Source organism: Nuphar pumila, chromosome 12 (assembly GCF_984573655.1).
Source record: "Nuphar pumila chromosome 12, dmNupPumi1.hap1.1, whole genome shotgun sequence".
Taxonomy (NCBI): Eukaryota; Viridiplantae; Streptophyta; class Magnoliopsida; order Nymphaeales; family Nymphaeaceae; genus Nuphar; species Nuphar pumila.
Genome location: NC_143260.1, coordinates 25,612,273 through 25,632,523, shown reverse-complemented (window position 1 = coordinate 25,632,523; position 20,251 = coordinate 25,612,273). Strand labels below are relative to the sequence as shown.

General features: G+C 35.5%; 1 protein-coding gene across 4 annotated transcripts in view; it reads right to left on the bottom strand.

Annotated features, from left to right (window-relative positions):
• Positions 1-1,965: 1,965 nt before the first annotated feature.
• Positions 1,966-20,251, bottom strand: part of LOC149820374 (vacuolar lysine transporter YPQ1-like) — an 18,390-nt gene continuing 104 nt past the window's right edge. Inside the window, exons 1-14 of one of the 4 annotated variants that reach the window (XR_016426458.1) lie at positions 19,474-19,626; positions 18,743-19,009; positions 18,390-18,432; positions 17,095-17,121; positions 16,897-16,995; positions 14,453-14,625; positions 12,904-13,090; positions 12,690-12,812; positions 12,398-12,520; positions 11,439-11,459; positions 11,192-11,250; positions 10,986-11,076; positions 10,579-10,908; positions 1,966-2,146 (exon numbers count right to left, since the gene is read on the bottom strand). Coding sequence is in view for 3 of the 4 variants with exons in the window: in XM_089982522.1 (XP_089838648.1) it covers positions 10,831-10,908; positions 10,986-11,076; positions 11,192-11,250; positions 11,439-11,459; positions 12,398-12,520; positions 12,690-12,812; positions 12,904-13,090; positions 14,453-14,625; positions 16,897-16,995; positions 17,095-17,121; positions 18,390-18,432; positions 18,743-18,984 (1,266 nt within the window). In the remaining variant the exon portion in view is untranslated. Of the gene's footprint in view, positions 2,147-10,470; positions 10,909-10,985; positions 11,077-11,191; positions 11,251-11,438; positions 11,460-12,397; positions 12,521-12,689; positions 12,813-12,903; positions 13,091-14,452; positions 14,626-16,896; positions 16,996-17,094; positions 17,122-18,389; positions 18,433-18,742; positions 19,010-19,473; positions 19,627-20,091 lie in introns of those variants that run through there. The other 3 variants (XM_089982522.1, XM_089982523.1, XM_089982521.1) reach the window with 3 other exon arrangements.

Below are 20,251 nucleotides of genomic sequence, written 5' to 3'. Positions count from 1 at the left end.
GTATGACCTTACATAATAAGACACTTGTTTTCCTAACTTTTGCATATTTATTCATATTTTCATGTTTTTCTTGAGCCTTAGCACTGGCTCATACTATCAAACTTGTTTTCTTCATAGGATCCACGTATGAGGTATGAATATTTGCAAGCTAAAAGATCGACATTGAAGATATTAAGCTCCTGATGCGGTTGATCCCTGCTCAGTGAAGGAAGAAAGGCACACAGTTTGAAGGGCAAACCCTACATCTCCTGTTTCTAATATTCGGATCTAATTTTTTTTATCTAAAACCCATCATTTGGTTAGCGTGAGCTCCTGGTGCAGCCTAATTTTTGTATCTAAAACTATCTTTTTTGTTTTCAAAATTTGGGAATCCACAAAATGGCAATCACAGTGGGACCACTCGCTTAGACATCGAAATCAACATCTTTGAGATTTTTAGCGTTGTGAGGTTAGTTTATTATCTTCTTTAGTATTTTTGAATATTGGATCACACTGGATCCAAAATCCAATTTTGTCTTATCTTTTTATGTCTGACTTTGCCATATTGGCAGGGCAATACCCCTTTGTTTGCAAGTCATATCACCACGTACTAAGTCGTTAAAAAATATACGACTGATACTATGTTTCTTACTTTCATCATGGATTCAAATTCTGCCTAATAAGGCCTCCAAAAATGCATAAAAATCAAGAAAACAACCAATTTCTGATCATTTTTTGGCGACTTGCGTATGTTCTTCGAACCATATCTTAACGCTCCCATTTCAAAAGACAATGTTTTTGCCGCCATTGGAAAGCTAAGATCTGGGCCTCAAACTCATCTATTTTGAGTCAAAACCTTCTAAGGTTGTCATTTTTGAGTTGCAAAATTGAGGCAGAATTCTTGTCCAAAGTCTGTAGTCATCAGACAGTTTGTCTTTTAGAAGCCATATCTCTCCAATCACATATTGGATTAGGGTAGTTTCGATGGTGTTGGAAAGCTGACGACTTGATATTCAGTTATTTGTGCTACTTTTCCTAATTTCTAGTGCTACTCAAAAATAAACTAGATAAGTCAAAACATGTGTCATGTTGCCTAATTTCTCCTGCTTTAGGTGCATTATCGGGGTGCGCTATATATCAACACCATCTTGTCATTTTTCAACAAATAAGGTGTCATTAGAATGGTCTCTGAGTCTACATCTTTTGTTCCTTTGGGATATTTTATAAACTTTAGTATTTTTTAGGTCCAAAACTAGTGTCAAAATCAAGTACAGATCTTGAATTGCAGAAATTTATTGGTAACTCCCCTGACTTTGGATCAAATCTTGCTTGTTGGGTACTAGAATCCCACAATTCCACCACCCTTAAGTCTTTTATCATTTTGATATTATTATTTGAGTGATATTGTATTGCATTTGGACTCGAAAGAAATCCTTAGGTAAGGGTTTCTTTTGGATCTAGGTTTTTATCCCACGATCTGCATTCTCATGAATCAGATCCGGCTTAAAAAGCTGCTTCTTGTGAAAGTGGATTTTTAGTTTTTTTAACGATTTTGGTTGAAAGACAAATGATTTTTGGGTGTCATTTTCTTGCTTACATAGGTAGAAACCCTAGCTAGAATTGGGCGTTTGCTTGTTATAGATTATAAAATTTGATTAGAAACACTTATTGGAGAAAATCCCGTCACTTAGATTTTTTAAGAAAAATTCAAACACATCCAACAAGGTAGTCATTCAATCTGTGTGGGACATTTCTTACATTGCCTTTGCTCCTCCCTTGATTTATCCTCATTTCTTAGGACTTTGATTATAGAGACTATTTTCTTGCTCGAATTTTGTAAAATCCCTATCCTGTCCTATAAATTTTGATATTTAGATCTACCTGTAACACCCCAAAATTTAACCAAAAATTTAAAGATTTTTTTTTGTAAGAGTGAAAATATTCAAGTTAACCAGCTTAAATATTTCATACACATCACAGGAATCATTAAAGCAACTAACTTTCATTTCATTTCTAATAAAACTTAAAACATAAGTTTAGAGTTTAGAATAACTGAATGACATACTTGACAATATTCAAATTAAATTTAAACACCCTGGGAACACAATAGATCATATATCCGGATCCATACACCATCCCACAATAGCTATGAATCTTTACTCTTCTCCTGAAATATAATAAAATAATTTATGTCAGACTACAACCAATCTGCGTAGAAAAATACTATGGTACTATGTAACAAGTATGTAAGATATTTGAATAGTTAAGAATAGTAAAATACGAGACTAAGCATGTCATATCTATACAGGAAAACTAGTCAATTATAAATCATAATTCTATTTCACAAAATAGCATAAAATTAATAGTTACATGTTCAAGTAATTAATCAGATAACTTATCACATGCTCAAGTAACTAGACACATGTTTGAGTAACTATTATCAGGTTCAAGTAACTGATAAAAAGTTCAAGATCAGGTAACTAATAACATGTTCAAGTACATAACCTCATAGCCGAGGGTAACTAATAACATGTTCAAGTAGATAACCTCATAGTCGAGTGATACACAAAAAAGTTTAATTTAAATTTCTCTTGAATTATCCCACAGGTACTCGCAGGTCAAAGCAACCATAACATAAGAGAACATTTGGGGGTTTATTATGCATTGGTGTTTTATTAACCCGAATATCTAACTAAAACTGAAATCCTAAGGAAGCGATTGAATAACCGAGAGAACCTTCTAAAGGCCCAAACAACAGGACGCATCCCTAACTTCTGTAGAAGAACGTTGAACTATCGCTTAGGACAAATTTGATAGTTCGGGTCTCCTAACTTCGAGAACTAAAGACCAACGAGCCATTGTCGCTCGAAGCAAGAAGCATATGTCCCTGAAATTGTGTACCACATACCCTCTCCAAGGTAAGCCTGAATCTGAGTGTGATGCTTATCTTATTAAGTTTATTACCCAACTTATCAGAGTTTTCCCTAATCTAAATCTAGTCACTCAAAGACATTGGAGTTCTCCAAAAGTCTTGAATGTAAATTTCCCACCATGCATACCTTATTAGATATGCTACCCATTTTATCAATTTACTTAAGCAAACCCACCAAGAGTGCTCCGGTACCTTTAAACCATCAAGCACAAAACAAATGCTCCGATACCTTTAAACCAGTAAGGCAAAATAGTTATATATTTCAATTTATATGTAAATTTACCTCATAATTTTGAGTGCAAATGTGTGACCCTCAACACCCTGGCTTGACACTTATGTGTCCACGGTAAACTGACATGCATGCTCGGTTAAGAGATCATTTTTTTTCAATGGCAAGTTGGCACAACATCCTATTAGGTTTTAAAATTTCAACGTCCCAACACGTGGTGACGTGCGCTGATAGCTCTTACCAAACAAGTAGAGACTTGTTTGTTCTCTTTACAGAGCACGCAATGTAATCTCAAAGATTTGGTAGTACAATTATATACACCTTTCTCCTAACACATTCACATTTGAACATTCCAGAAGATATATAGCTTAATAGGTCTTTGAACATCAAAAAATATGCAGCTTAATATGCATTTGAACATAAGAGAATATGTAACTTAATATGCATTTGAACATCAGCTTAATATGCAGCTTATTAAATGTGTAACATCACCCCTTTTTAGCTGCCAACAGAATGTCTATTCACAGGTTCATAACAGATTTCCATTCTTACTGGCAATAAGGATAAAACACAGTTTTCCACAAATGGGTAACATCACCCATTTTCAGCTACAAACAGAATTCCCAACTGTTGTTGATTTTAATAAGAACAACATGCTATAATTAAGAGTTACACAGGAACCCAATAACAGCTAACATAACAAGCCAATTATGGGATAGGTTTTACTACTGTACTTATTCAACAATCGAATTTTGATCATGGTGTGAAAGACGCAAACGTCTTTTTCTAACATCTGAGTTAATCATAGAACTTTCAACCCATGGAAACAGGCAGACACCTTTTTAGTCTAAACGCAGAGTTTAGGCAAACACCTCAACTGCATATCCTATTAGTCATAACAATCTAAGGTCACATCCGGAACCAACTCAAAACGTCAAACACACTTAAAATTTTAAAATCAGTGCACAATTATACTTGTAAACATTATCATGATTATTAAAATTTAATTACCAACTATAAGATCAATATATACTTCTATTATATCGAAAACGGTAGGAGATAACCACAACTTGAACATGCAATAATCTAAAAGTTTAAGGATTCAAAACATGTACTAATTTCAGTCGAGAAGTTAATCAAATCATACCATAACCTGAGCATCAAAACTTTCAGAACATGCGACAATCTGAAAGTTTAAGAATTCAGAACATATAATAACCTACATCATACAATGTTAGAACCTGCACTAAAGTTTTCATTCAGCCAACAATGTCTTCTACTCAGACCAATACCCAGACTAGGTATATTGTAACATGGTGTTTGACGTCCATTGACAGAGTTAATCAAGCCTAATTTTTAGAACTAAAATGAAAAAAAAGAAAATTTAGAATAACGCCATAACGCTGCATCTGACAGCGAACATTTTCAAAGCTCAACAATACTGAAAATCGATATTTCATACTTATCAAGTACATACATAACTGGCTGAACAAAGCATCCTGTATCAGATTTTATAAAAAATAAAACCCACTGAACAGGGATTGTACCTATTAATCACGGCCAACTACATCTATCGAAATGCCTAATCGTAGCAACCCAACATTCACCATCTAACAACATGATTTATAAGAAGGAAGATCTCTGCATAAAGTCCTAAATGACATACTCAAAACAAAAACCAACATTTCTATGTCCCATATGCAATGCTTGAGGCAACACCAGTGCACCCTTGCTCCCTCTGCGTGATTTCGCATCAATCGGTCATACCAGAGGGTATGGATCAATCAAAGGAAAAATCCCTATAGTTGTCTCCATAGGAAAAATTAAAAACCAATTGAAATCTTTTCGATTTGGGGTATACTATGATACATTACAGGCTTGAAACACAATACACTCGCAAAACATAATAAAATCCTACCTTTCTTGGAGCTTATTCACTTGTTGTCGCGATTTGGGTGCAGTCGTGCACCCTTCATCCCTGGTCGTGCGATGGCAAGAGGGAAGGAGAGGTACCAAAAGGGAGAGGAAGATATGACGAGAGGGAGGGGAAGAGGGTGTTTAAAGACTGTGTGAGAGGGAAGTCGGTTAGAGAGAGGGAATGGGTGAAGGAGGGAGCTCGTGGGTGAGGAGTGGGGGTCGGTTTTCCCCCTCCTCTCCACGTTCTGCGTGAAAGGGATTTTACGCCCCTCCCCTTTATTATGTTTGATTAGGGTTTCTTATTGAACCCTCTCTTTTCACACCCTTTACAAATTTTTTTATTACTTTTCATTTAACGCACATACATGCGCGATTTGGATCTACCGACCTCTAGACCCATGACCCATTACCGTTGGGTCCATATTTTGGGCTTATCCGGATCCATCCGAGGATCCGGATCTTCTATTTCATTTTTAAAGTTCTAACATTTGAGAAGTACAAATAAGGATCCAAATTGAATCACTATGGATCCAATTACATTAACATAGACTCTAAGATTCTGAAGTTTTCTTTATACTCTGATTTGGAACCATGGATCCAAGCCAATTATTATGGATTCCAAGCAATGTATCTTGGATCCAATTAAAATTTTAATTAGACCCTTACCATATTTAAATCTTTGATGTTCAGGATCCAAATGAAGTATTATGGATCCAAACATCACATAGGCTATTACGGATCCCAATAAAGTGTTACAGGTCCAATATAAAAAAATTTTCATTAAAATCCGATTTAAACTTCATGGATCCACTCAATTCGTCCTAGATCCAATATCAAATTTGACCATGATATTGAGGATCCAAACCTAGAGATTCGATCCATTTGACCAAAATCTATTATTAAATATTCAATTTAATGTTCTTGAGCCAATATCTAAGATCAGAATGAAATATCGAGGATCTAAACAGGATATTAGGGATCTAACATTGAAGATCCAAACAGGATATCCGAGATCCAAATATAAATAAACAAATAAAACAATACAAATATCCTTGTACCAGCTTAAGAATATAAATTTCAAGTTTATTTATCTGATAAAATTCACAAGTATTATACCACCAATACCAGAAGCCAATGTCATGAGTATATCGGTGGTGGTCCAGGAAAGCTAAGTATTAAGAGTCATAGCTCGAGTATATAACGAAAGGTCTGGTAAAAAAGAACCCCTACCCATTAAAACCTAGTGAAGTGGACTCGTAGATACATAAAGCATTTAAGAAGACCTAGTAAACTTGGTTTTCAAAAGTTTGATTCATGTGTTGTGTGGTCTCTTGTTTGTGGATAGACCTCAAACCAATAGTTCAAATGAAGGATTCTCATATGGATCCTCCTAGGAATCTAAATCCATCTAGCCAATGACATGGTTTTGAGAACTCCAACCCAAATTTACAACTTGAGTCTATAGCCTAAGATCCACCCAAAAATCCTGAGAAATAGCCCAGAGGTACCAGGGAGTTATAAGTTATGTTAGGGGAGAGCTCCCACCCTAGAATAGGGGTGGCTTTCCGATCTAGAGGGGACTCTTTTGGTCAACATGATGGGGAAAGATCAGATTTTGAAGATGAAAAGGTTTAGTACAACTATGAAATGTCAGATAAGGGGAAAGGGATAGTTTAAGACTTCTTCTGAAGAACTCCAATGTAGCCTTAAAACTAATAATATAGGAAATTCAACAAAATTTCATGAAAATGAGGTCAAGCTTCAAAGTTATATGTAGATGCATAGACATAAAGGTCAGAGTATCCCTACTAGGAGAGTTCAACCTATTTATGTGCCAAATATCGTGATGCTAACAATTAAGGTTCCACCTTCTAAGCCAAATGAATATGAAAAAATGGTCTAAACTTGGAAGAAGAGTTAAGAAACATGAGCCGTCAGATGAGAGGCACTAAGATTGAGAGAAGGCCCTATGAAATCTATAATTTCATTTTAAGTCAAAACAATAAGCCTTTGGGTCTTACCTCATGAAAGTTCGTCAAGTTCAATGGGAAACAAAATCCAGTGACCTACATGCCCTTGTTTTTGGATGGCTGCCTGATTGCCTAAAGAACTATTGTGTTGTGATCCATCCGTTCTCGAGAAGCCTAGAAGGGGAGGCCTTATCTTGGTTCTCTACCTTGGACATCCATTAGATCAGGTAGTTTCAGACGCTGATGAATTTATTCATACAAAGGTTTCGATATAAGATCAATGCATTGCCAACAATCAATCAACTCTATGATCTTAGGCAGAAGAAAGATGGAAATGCCCAAGACTTTATCAATCGATGGAGAATTGTATACCACGACATGAAGGACCTGATATGTGAGTCTCATGCACTCAACATGATCCTGGACAACTTTAACCAACCACTTAAGGGTCTCCTAGCTACTCACCAACAGTGGCTCAGTCGTGGTTTATAGGAGCTGTTAGTGCATGTCTCCTAGTGGTTGGATGTTGTAGGTTTAAACCCCAGTGATCCATTGAATAATAACTGGTAGGGGTCTACCTAACCTCAACTTGCCTTTCAGAAAAAGAAAGCTACTCAAAGATGCATGACCTTTGTCAATCTAATTAGTGTTGCCACCAAGATAGAAGAAAATATTAAAAAAGGCATGCATGACATGATTATGGTTAATATTGAATTTGAAAAAGATAGACCTAATAAAGAAGAATCACTTAGGAGACAGGCTAGTATAGCTAATTCTTAAAGAGCAAAGAAAAAGTCTGAGTCTCCTAAACAAAACTAGAGGAAAACCTAAAATCATAGATGACCTAAAGATGAAGAGTTCACTGAGATCCAACAAACTTAATCTCAAGTCCTAGATATCTTATTATAAAATGAAGATTTTAAATTATCCAAATTGTCAAATCCTCCCTAGATAAAAAAAAGGGACAACAAAATTTTGCAAGTATCATTAGGCTCTTGACCATAATACTGAAGAGTGCATTCTCCTTAGACACATAATTCAGGACTACATTAACAAATGTAAACTATTTATGAAAAATGAAGAAACCTTTGCACCCATAGTTAGGATGACTAAGGTCAAAACCAAAAGTGACTAAACCCTAGAAAGATATAAAGCTAGGTTAGTGGCCAATGAATATTCTCAAGAATACAAATTTGATTATGAGAAAACCTTTGCACCCATAGCTAGGATGACTAGTGTGAAGACTCTAATAACGGTTGCCTCTACTAAAAAATTGCCTATATATCAACTAAATATTAAAAATATATTTCTCAATGAAGAATTAAATGAAAAAGTTTATATGGATCCTCCATCGGGATTTGATGTTAAAAAGGAAAAAACTATTAAACTTAGAAAGACCATGTATGGTCTTAGACTGGCTCCTAAGGCCTAAGATGATAGATTTAGTAATGTCATAACTCATTTGGGTTTTTATTCTTGTTATACTAACACTGCTCTTTTTGTCAAAAGTACATGTACCGGTATTGTTATCCTTCTACTATATGTAGATGACATGATTATAAATAAAAATAATTATGTTAAAAATATTTTGAAAAAAAATTAATGTCTGATTTGGGTTTCCTAAGATATCTTTTAGGTATTGAGGTGACCTACTCTCCCAGATGATACATTTTTTCTCAAATAAAGCTTGCTGCAGATATTTGTGCTAAATCTGACATTTTAGATGATAAAAAAGTAGACTCTTGAAGTGGTGAATGTTAAGTTAAGACTTTAAGATGAGATACTTCTTGAAGACCCTATACCTTATAGGCAACTAATTGGGTTTCTCACTTATCTATACATTAGCAGACCAGATATAGCTCATGCAGTTCAATGCGCTAGTCAATTTTAGAATATTTAAACCACTGTACACATAAGTATTGTATTAAGGATTGTCAGATATATTAAGAATACTATAACTAAAGTGATCTTCTTATCCTTATCTTCATATTTAGATTTACTTGTTTATATTGATGCAGATTGGAAATAAAATCTTAATGATAGAATCTCAACTACTAGTTTTTGTATATTTTTAGGAGATTAGTTGATTGCTTAGAGATGCAAGAAGCAACAAAAGGTTCTGTTATCATCTATTGAAGTTGAGTATAGGGTTATGACAATGATAATTATGAAACTTGTATGATTACAAATTTTCTTAAATATACGATGGTTGTCATCTTCAAACCTTTGAAGATGTATCACGATAATAAAAGTGCAATCTACATTTCCAACAATCACACCTTCCATGAGTGCACCAAACACATTGAGATAGGCTATCATTATATCCATGATGAATTCTTGAAAAAAAACTATTGAGTTGTCGTATGTCACATCAAAATTTTAACTTGCAAATTTCTTTATAAAAGCTCTTGTCGCTCCTTGTTTTTTGTTTCTTCTCAATAAACTTTCAGTGTTTACACAATAAGTTTGAGTGAGGGTATTAAAATAGCACACACACACACACACATATATATATATATATATATATATATCAGTCTGTAATTTGTATTGATAATCGAGGGCATTTTGGTCTTTTTTCTCTTGTAATAAACATTGTTCATTAGAAACATTTTTATATTTCTTATTTTTTTATCTTTTTGTCTTTCCTTTATTGAGCATGAGTGCCATGATCATTTGACCATAAAGTCATTGGGGTCTCCCTAACGATCATAAATATGAGAGTTGGACGACTTTATTGGGAGCCCCTAAATGGTCTTTGATGCATTATAAATAGGGGTGTTTGTCTCCTTTTATTTTTATTGCTTTTGCTTAAGCATTTGATCAATAAAACATATTTTTTATACTTGTTATAGCCATTATTAGCTTTTGTATTGTCCTATAGTGGACTTGTGCATGTGCACTTTGTGTTTATGATCTTGTAAGCCCTTAAAAGCTCTTGTTTTGTATTTTCACATACTTCATCACAAGATTCAAGATCAATTCAATTAGCTTTTTTTCGCTTGGTCAGTGGATCCAATTAGGGCTGGGAAAAAAGTCGAGTCACTCGTGGTTCAGCTCATAAAGAGCTTGTTCAAACTCGTAAAAGGGGCTTGGCAAGCTGAATATGAACAATAGATACTCGGTTCGGTTAGACTTGTATAAGCTCATTAGGTAGTAAAAAATATATTTTAAATATATTTTACATGTATTTTTTAAATCTATTTCTTTCAGATCTAAAACAATGTTATTTTTATTAACAAGCCAGCTCAAACTCGTCTCATTTAACACAAGTTGAAATATGTTTTTTTATGACAAATTTATCCATCTCTATGCCACCTAACCATCCATGTATCTCAAAATAAGAAAAGGAGAGAGAATAAAGTTTTCAATACTGCTCTAAAAATGAAAGCTAAAAAATCAACAAGATACTGGCATTGCATTGTGATACTCAAATAACTGCTTGGTAATCATAATACAGTTACTTATCATTGGCAAAATTGCTCATATATGGTAGAATTTTGTCAATTGTCTTAAACAGAGTCAACTTGCCAACTAGTAAAAAACAAGCAAACCTGATTGGCATTTTCAGACTTAAGGCTGCCTCTTTCGCCAGTAATGCAAAAACTTTCTACAGTGATTAACTACACCTCCAAGCATGCTCTGATGCACCATTCAGCAAGGAAGGTGGTTTGATATTAGAACATGGTGTGCTGCAGATCCACCCCAGACTAAATTCCCTTCTGAGTAGTTTTATTGAAGATCTGTCACTTGTTACCACTGGCAAATAGCTTGTCCGAAGTAAAACCTAACTCTTCCACAGAGAGCTAAACTTTAAGAAAATGCTGATTGCTGTCTTCTTCTTTTGGTCTTGATCGAGAATAGTAAATGAATTGCACAATGATCTGTAGCTGTTAAGGATTTCCCATGTCGGATAAAAAAAGTACAAAGCAAACTGTCCAAGGAATAAGTGCAAGGATACAAAAGTATCTAAGATGACACATGTTGCTGCATCAACCAGCCATGGCATATTTGGCTTAATCTTAGACCACTCTGTGCTACTGACAAGTATACTGCAGAAAGAATTTTTTGTTATTCCAAGAAATTGAAAGACAAGTTCTTCCCGTCTTCAGTATACCTGCTAATAAACAAACCCAAAAGATAAAACTTGGAATTAATAACATTTACCTTGCCACGTATGTTGAGTTCCCAACCAATGCAAACAAGAACATCAGTGGATTTAAACCCTGCATGGCAGCAGAGAGAACTTAAGAAAATATATCTTCCCTAGGAAGACCACTGAAGGCAGAAGCAATATCTGCTACTGCAACTACTACAAGTAGCTGTAATCCTTCTAGTGGCAATAAAAATAATGATAATAGTGATGAAGATAATGATAATAAAGAAGAAGAAGAAAAGGAAGGTGGTCTTTTACCTCAACAGTGCCCCTTTTGATCTGCACAAGTTGAAAGATTTCACAAATAAGACATCAAGAATATACTTAAAAGATATACGATAAGAGTACAACAAACAACAACAACAACTACGCCTTCATCCCAAAACAATTGGGGTCGGCGATATGAACCAAAAAAGAAAATCATTCTGGGTCTTCCACATGAATCCTTCTCCTCCAATCATTTCTATCCAATGCCATATCCTCGGTGAGGTTCAAAGCATTCATATCCTTTCCTATCACCTCCATCCATGTCTTCCTAGGCCTACCCCGACCTCTTTTAACTAATATATTTTCCCATTTCTCCATCCTTCTAACTGGAGCATCATTAGGCCTTCGCCGAATATGTCCAAACCACCGTAAACGATTCTCTCTCATCTTATTTTCAATGAGTGCAACGCCTACCTTCTTACGTATCTCCTCGTTCCGAATCTTATCTTTTATTGTATTTCCACACATCCATCTCAGCATACGCATCTCAGCTACACTCATTTTTTGAATATGCTGTATCTTGGCAGCCCAACATTCCGTACCATATAGTAAAGCCCAACATTTCGTACCATATACAATAAGAGTCTGTGTGAAAAAAAAAGAACAATTAAAGTGTCTCTTGAATCTTGGAAAGGTACAAGAAATGCACCAAGCTCCCAGAACTCCAGATTCAAAAGAAGCATTTTCTTTTGTTGGTTGGACTGCAGCTTTTATTTGGCTATGCTCATAAAATAACAAGAAAATACGTTTGAATTCATTGGCGAAACGTTGACATTTAGACATGTTTATAAATATTGATATAAAAAAAGAAGATTGATGATATTGATATTACTTCAAATTCCTAGTATCCAACATATTTTGATACAAAATTGAGCGACCAATATTTTCAAGCACTCAACGTTAGAGAGGTTGGTTTAGTGCAAACTCATCTGTGAATATCAAGGACTTACATTTAAACAGATCTGTGGAATTCTTCCACCCATGTAAATCACAGCCATTGCCCAACCAAAGAAACTTCCAAGCGAGCTGCTTCCATTATTTTTATTTGATATCAGATCCACATTCTCTGAGAACTGCCAATTAACAAAAGACAAACAGGATCATCTTACATACTCAATTGTCATGGTGAACGCTATAAAATTTATCTTCAGTGCTCCACTTTAAGCTGATTTCTGAGAAACTATAGCTCCTCCATACATATCTTCTGATTTATTGAATATATAACAATAAAGATTAAAATACCTGTAAAAGTTTCCGACCTATTGGTATGATAGTACCAGCACTGCTACGCAATGAAGTGTAGGACATATCAGAAGCTGATATTTGGAGCCCAAAACTATAAATGAAGAATGTGACTACAGATGCCTGAAAGCAGAAGAATTTTCTTTTCATTAAATAGCTTAAACATGCATGGATTCCTAATAGCCAAAATACTTGCTAAGCACAATTGACGTACCACACACAACATGTGCTTTGTGTCCGATGGTGGTGCAGACTGTGCAGCAACAATACTACCTAGCAATGGTTGCTCTTCAGGGGCTCGATCAAGACTGGAGACAGGTGTTTTTTTGCCATAGCCCCGTTGATATGCCATGTATGACCTTGCTGTAGGAGTAGGGCTACTTACTAGAGATCTCGCTGAGCTGCAAGGTTTGGATGGGTGCTCAAGATAATGATGTATAAAAACAAATTGATGAAACAAGATTGAAAGACCAATAGGTATACACTGCAAAAGAAACCACTATACATCATAAAGTTCAAATGTCTACACGTTACACCAACTTATGCGTGCAGTCTACAATTCCATTTGTGGGCATCTCTGCAGAAGAGGTTAAGCAGGAACGAGTACTTGGATTGGGAAGGATCAGCCTTATCATATTGCAACCAGCCATCAACTTGACTGACTTGCACAGAAGATAAAGCTAAGTGGCTCAAGTTTGAAAGGTAAGTTATGTCCATGCAACTCCCAAGTCAAGGTAGAGCTGAATCGAGTATCGTGAACCTCAATCCCATTCAATTATCTGATCTACAAACTAGCTTGCAGATGTCCACATGTTTTCTTCCAAGGTTGTCTTTTTTTGTCCCCTTTTGTTATTGTAGGAACATTTTCTCATTGTTAGAGTGCAAAAGTATGCAAATTAGTACAACTGACAAATGTATGACGATTGCATATCCAATGAATTTGACACAAAACCCTGAATCAACCAGCATGTAATCGAAGTTATTCAGTGACCTGGTCATGTGGAAGTTGCCAGGACTTGAGAGAGTTGCCTGAACTCCAGCCAGTCAAGATACCAGCTTAGTACTTACAGTCAAGCCAAGCTATGAATCAATGATCTAAATGGTTATATCATCCAAGTTAATCAATATTACCAGAGCAGAACCTGTGACTCACCTGGCACAAAAACAAAATATTGTATTGGAAGGTCAAGTACTTGACCCTATTCTTTCATTTTATTCAAAAACTAAAATTTTGGGGGGTTGAATGAGATAGTTGGGTGTTAAGGTCATAACTGAGGCTCTCCTGTTTGGGGTTATCCCCATCATGCCTGTAAAAAAAGAAAAAAGAAGAAAAACAAAAAGCTAAAATGTAGCATGCAGTTCCTAACATGTACTGAATCATAAAACGATAAACTTGCAAAAAGACAAAAACTGATCTTTTTTTCTTCTTTAGGGTTAGGTGCCAAAGAAGTGTCTAACTTGGTCCAACTGGCCCAAATCCATGGAAACATTGTAGTCAAGTCACTTAGTTCCAAAATAGAATCTCTTAAGATTTGAAACAATGTATTAGCATACATCAAGACAAGTGTTTGGAATAGAATTGAATGCCCACTATCAACATTATATCAGACTATCTGTAAAATTCCCGACATCATAAATTTCATCATCATTAACAAACTACAGTGTTTTGCTGTGAAAGAAAAAGTGAGAAAATGCATGGTTATAATGTTCTTGGGACAAAATGATGCCATACTGCAACAGTTCAAAGGGAAAGCAGACATTACACATAATATCTATCGCTACCCAATAAGTCATAGCCAGTAGTAACTGAAGTTGCAACTGGAATCGGGGAGCTAAGATGGCGTTTATCATTTTGTACTGCCAAGTCTTTATCCTTGTCCCCTGATTTTTCGTTGTTAGTGACACCATCAGTCTGCTCTCTCTTGGTCCTGTGTCCCTGAAAACGATGGAAAAAAACAATTTTTTGGCCATCCAAAAAGTTAAAGGCATTCATGAATGAAATTGTTCACTACATGCCAATCCAAACAACCATTCCTACCAACACATACAATATATTTAGATCTAATTGTCTAAATGTTCAAGGAACACTTAGGAACAAAAGTTATTTGTACATACTTATTGGAGAACATGAAAGAAAGATGATCATTCTTCATGTCTCACATAAGAAAAATCTTGCCAAAATGAACGAATAAATAAGGGAACAGCCATAGGAGAACAAACATATAGACAAAAAATTAAAAGGATAAATGTTTCTTTTGCCCTCATATTAGACCAAGCAAATATTTTCATAATCCTTGATTAATGCTCATCATTAAATTTCAAAACCACCTTTTCCACACTTAAAAGCATATTCATCCAAAAGGTCATGAGTACTCAAAAGAAGATCACACTGTAGTGCTATGCTCCTTTGCACTGACATCTAATTGAAGCATGTGAAAAATGACTTGACTTCATTTACACATGCATATGAACATCCAATTGTTATGCATCTAGAGGTTATTGATCACTTTATCATCAACACACATCACAAGAGGGAAACTCAACAAAGGTTACCAAAATCAGTTTGCATGCCTGTTTGATCTGCCTAAAGTCCATTTTGAGACGAAAAAGCTTAGATAATAATTCTTTTGCATAATTAGATGGTTGCTTCAGGCAGACTTCTTCCTCCAACTCCCGTGGAAAAAAGGCATTGATAAATGTTAACTAGGTGGTGAAAATGCAAGACATAAATTTTAACCAAAGTTAAACTTGAATGGCATGAATTGAAAAAAGAAAGAAAATGTCATGTTCTGACTATTGTTTCTGTACATATTCCTCCACATTGCGTTTCCCTTGTAATGTTCAATATCCTGCCCATCTCACAATTTAACTTGAAGACCACAACACAGCCATTAACATTTTTCCAAAATATCCTGTCCCGTTTTATAACTACTGTAAGTATGCAAGAGAAACCACATATCTGTCCACCAGTTCAACTCATCCAACTTTTGTTTGACATATAATATTGTTTCTTTTATCATATCACCTGGGGATGGTTTATGGGCCAAGTTTTATATAAGACACTGTCAAGAAGAGACCTAGCGAAAAAGTTTCAAGGTGCATTCATCCACTCCACCAACATTAATTTGTAGACAGTGCACATTTTCTGAAAAAATGGATTTTAGCAGTTGGAAAATACATTATTAAGTGAAGAATAAATATCTATGTAAATATAATCATTCAATGTGTAACATTAAAAAGAAAATTGTGAAGGAATATTGAATATCTAAACAACCTTATTTTAGGATATTTTGGTGTGTTCCTAGCACTAATAAAACTGGGAATCACCAGGCATGTGTTACAAGACAGGAAATGATACTCTTGCGTTTGGAACATATTAAAAGTTTCAGAATGACACTTGAGTCACAAGGTGATACTGACCTGTTATCTTTGAGGACCTCAGTCGACATGCCAAATTTGTCAGGGGATTCCAAAATACTTCTATTTCTTGGAAAAAATGTACAAAAAATGGAAAATTGAAAAAAAATTAGGATATTTTTGTGAAATATAAAATGAAGACTTTTCAAGGAACAGAAAAAGGTTTATTTTTCAAAGTACAATCTGTAGATTTCAAAGACAAAAATTGAAAACAGGGATTTTTTGTTTTACATCTTAAACAATTATAATGCCCTTGACAGTGTCAAGGATATAAAGGCACCAACATGCTGTTTGTGGAACAGTAAAGGACACTAATGAATGATTAAGGGACCAGCAAAAACTGAGGATGGTAACAACTACACACAAGCAAATGCAACACTATTAATAACTAGAAAATGGCCCCATCCTGACCAACGAATTGCACATGCAGGTACTCTCTCTAACTTGAAAAATTAACTAGAGTTTGGTTAAATTTAATAAATAATTAATCTATTGTTAAGTTTGAGAGAGATTAGGAAAATCCTAACATATTGAAAGTAACCAACATGAGAACTTTAGAATTTAGATTAGATTAGTCTCTCTCTCTCTTGCGTGATGGGGGTATTATGACAATATTTTAACAATTTTTAAAAAGACATTTAAAACTAGCTTAACGTATGTGCAATTTTAAAAAAGTTTATAAAGCAAAATATTTTGTGCATCATTGCCCTCATTGCTCCTTTATAAGCAGCATAGAAAGGTTTAAATCACAATCTAACCATAAAGAACATTGGGGTTATGTGGTACCAACCTTGCTAGCCAAACTGATTTTACGGGCTCCCAGTCTATGATAAATGTGACCATAGTATATAGTTTGAAAAGTCAGGACCACTGTTGTTGCTGTGTACAACTGCAAAGAAGCACCACAAAGGGACAGAATATGCAAAGCTCCTTTTCAGCAACTCACGATCCATCAAATTATATACCCTACTGAAAATTTTGTTCTTACCACTGCCATAGAAAACTGTGTTGGGAGCTGCACAAAAAAATCATGCATTTAGTCAGTTGGCATCCAAACGCAGGCACAGATCACACAAGTTGTAACTCACAACCAGCAGTGCTTGAACCAGAAACACATGATGATAGCATATAACTTCATGAATTAAACAATTAGTTGAATTTTATAAGTGCAGGGTGCGTTCTACATCATTGAGGCTCTATTTGGGAGCCACTGATGAAATAGAGATAAGAGGGGTGATGGGAGTGTAGAGGAAAATAGGTGATGAGAGTGGAGTGGTCAACTACATCCTTTTGAGAATGTAGTTGAAATGGGGAGACAGGAGGCTATCTCCACTCCCATGTCCCAAATCCAGGCTACCAAACAGCAGGCGGATTAGGGGATTCATTGAATCGCCATCTTCCCTCCCATCTCCATCTCAAGTACGGCTCCCAAACAGATCAAAGCATTGTCATAGACAATCCACAGATCTCACAAGTATAGAAAGAAAACATGTCGAAAAGAATACTGGAAAGTCCATTTTTCATTTTTGCATCCAGCATGAAGTTAGACTTGATAATTATTCCACTTTGAAGAACTTTCCAAGCACTAGTATGAATAAGTTTCCATTGAATCAGAAATGAGTTTTAACAACATTAAACTTTTAGAAAGAAAAGGAACCATCATTGCAGAAGGAATTCATCCCCTATCCTCAATATAAACTAGTAGAATAATTTGAAAATCCGAGTTTGATATGTCATCACACTAGTGGAAAAATCCTTGCGAACTAAGAAAAAGAAGTCAAATTTGAACTAAAAACCTCATCCTTTGAATAGAGGGCTGGTTCTGTAGATCATAATTATGTCCAACTGTCCCCCCCCCCCCCCATACACACCCGGACACAAATAGAAACATCAAAAGCAAGTATTGCTTTTAGTTTTTTCCAGTCGATGGCAAAAGATTTTTCTAGCTTCTAACGCATAATGTTTCAAAAAGAATGAAATTACATAGAATAGAAGGAAAAGCAAATGAAAACTGTAAAAAAAAAACTGGAAAAGTTTGAAAGACCAGATAAATTATATCGAGGACGAGTTATATAGAAAACTAGAATAGGTTGGGCTCTTGCATTCTACAGGACAGTACAACAACTAACTTATCTGAGGATCTGCAAAGAGTGCATCCAAACACACCCTAAGAGGAAAACCTAGAAAGCTGAAAAGCATCATATCGGCTTCATTCAATTCTTTATGAGGAACAGGACAGCTCGACCATAACAAGAGGATTAACTTCCATGTAAAATAACTTACAGTAGCTGGTTCCAGCAAACACCCGAAAAGGTTGAATAAATCTCTGCAGTGTAAGAAATGAAAACAAGAATCAGAACAAAAAACCTAACTTGCCGCTTCCACTAGTACTACAAAAAACAACAAACAACCTAATTCACTCAAGAAAAGGCTACCAATCACACAATATTTGCCATTTCAAAGAAAAAGCAAAACAACAGTACAATTTTATCCAAACAGTTCGGTAAAGCAGATACAAACTCAAAGCTGGTGTGGATATAGACCTTTTTAAAATCATTACAACAATGAATTCTTAGTTCTTACCCAAGTACTCATGTCATTAGAAATCTTTACAACAACGAGTTCTTAGTTCTTACCCAAGTACCCACGTCATTAGAAAGGCAACCGAAACGCCCTCTGTTGACTTCGTCTTGTGATTGGAAACGATTTGAGGAACCTCAGCAACGCTCCAGCTGATGACACTTAGCATGCCCAACCCAAACGATATCCCATCCTTGACATCACAAAGACAGTAGTTCATGTAAACACGAGCCCAATCCCAACATCGCTTGCTCCTCGGGCACACTACCGTTGATGCTACTCCAAGACCACCCATCATATCACAAGATATATTCTTCACTCAACTGAGAAAAACCGATACAGAAGAAAAGGAGTTACACTAAAAAAAAGAAAAAAAGAAAAACAAAACAAAAAAATGGCGTTTCAACTTTTTCAACCAACACTCGAATTCTTTAAAGCTGCAGAAGCCTCTTACAATGGGTGGTACCAAAATACGTAGACTAGCAGATTCTGGACATAACCTCATTAAGGGGAACCCCATAATCGAATATTCGAATGAGATAGCTGGAGGGTTAGGTCTCAGTGTCTCACTATCATAACCAGGGGTCTCAGGTTCCCCCATCTTGCCTATCGAAAAAAATGAAAAAGGGGTGCCCCATAACAAGAACAAGACGCTAACCACAGCTTGATTTAGCATAATCAAGCACACCAAACAAAAAAGAAACACAATAACACTGCTCAGATTCTTTCCGCTAACTATAACGCACAATCACACAGATTTCCTTAAAAACACGGAAAAGAAAATAACCTGTTGAATATAGAACTCGCTCCTTAAGGAAACAAAGCACCGCCTTTCTCACAAAAAAAATAACAAACATAGATAACATCTTTATAGAGAACCAAGAAGAAAGAAAACTCCAGAAAACAAGGAGTGGTAGAGGATGTGTGCCACCTCTCTCACAAAAGACCAAACATGGATATCTTTATAGAAACCAAGAAGAGAGAAAACCCAGAAAACAAAGAGTGGCAGAGGATGTATTGTTTGCTTTATATACATGTATCAGCATGACATTCAAGCATAACTTGCATTACCCACCAAAGATCACATCACTACCAAAAAGGACCCACGTAAAACCATTTAAATGATCTCTGATTCTAAAGCTGAAACGATCAAGAATAAGTCATCAATCATTTGAACAACAATTTTTTCTTTAAGAAAACCAAGTTGCTTATAGGTTAAATTACTTATCATCCCAACAAACAAAAAACCAAGGTTTCCAACAAAAAAGCTCTGGTTCAACTTTTATTCATTATTGTGCCTTAGAAAACCAAGTTTCACAATCTTAAAAAAATACCAAGTTTGTACGTGTCATCCAAAAGCTTGCCTCGTCAAATGATGGTTTCAGAGTTTCATGAGGTCAGGTACCTGATGGAATAAAAGTAAACTAGTGGCATTCATTCATTCTGAGAAAAGAAAAGAACATACTAACTGCAAAAGTCGGGGTATGTTGTGATGATGATGACGACGATAATGGTGGGGATGAAATTGATGAAGAATGGATAAGAATGAGAGGGTGGCATCTTGG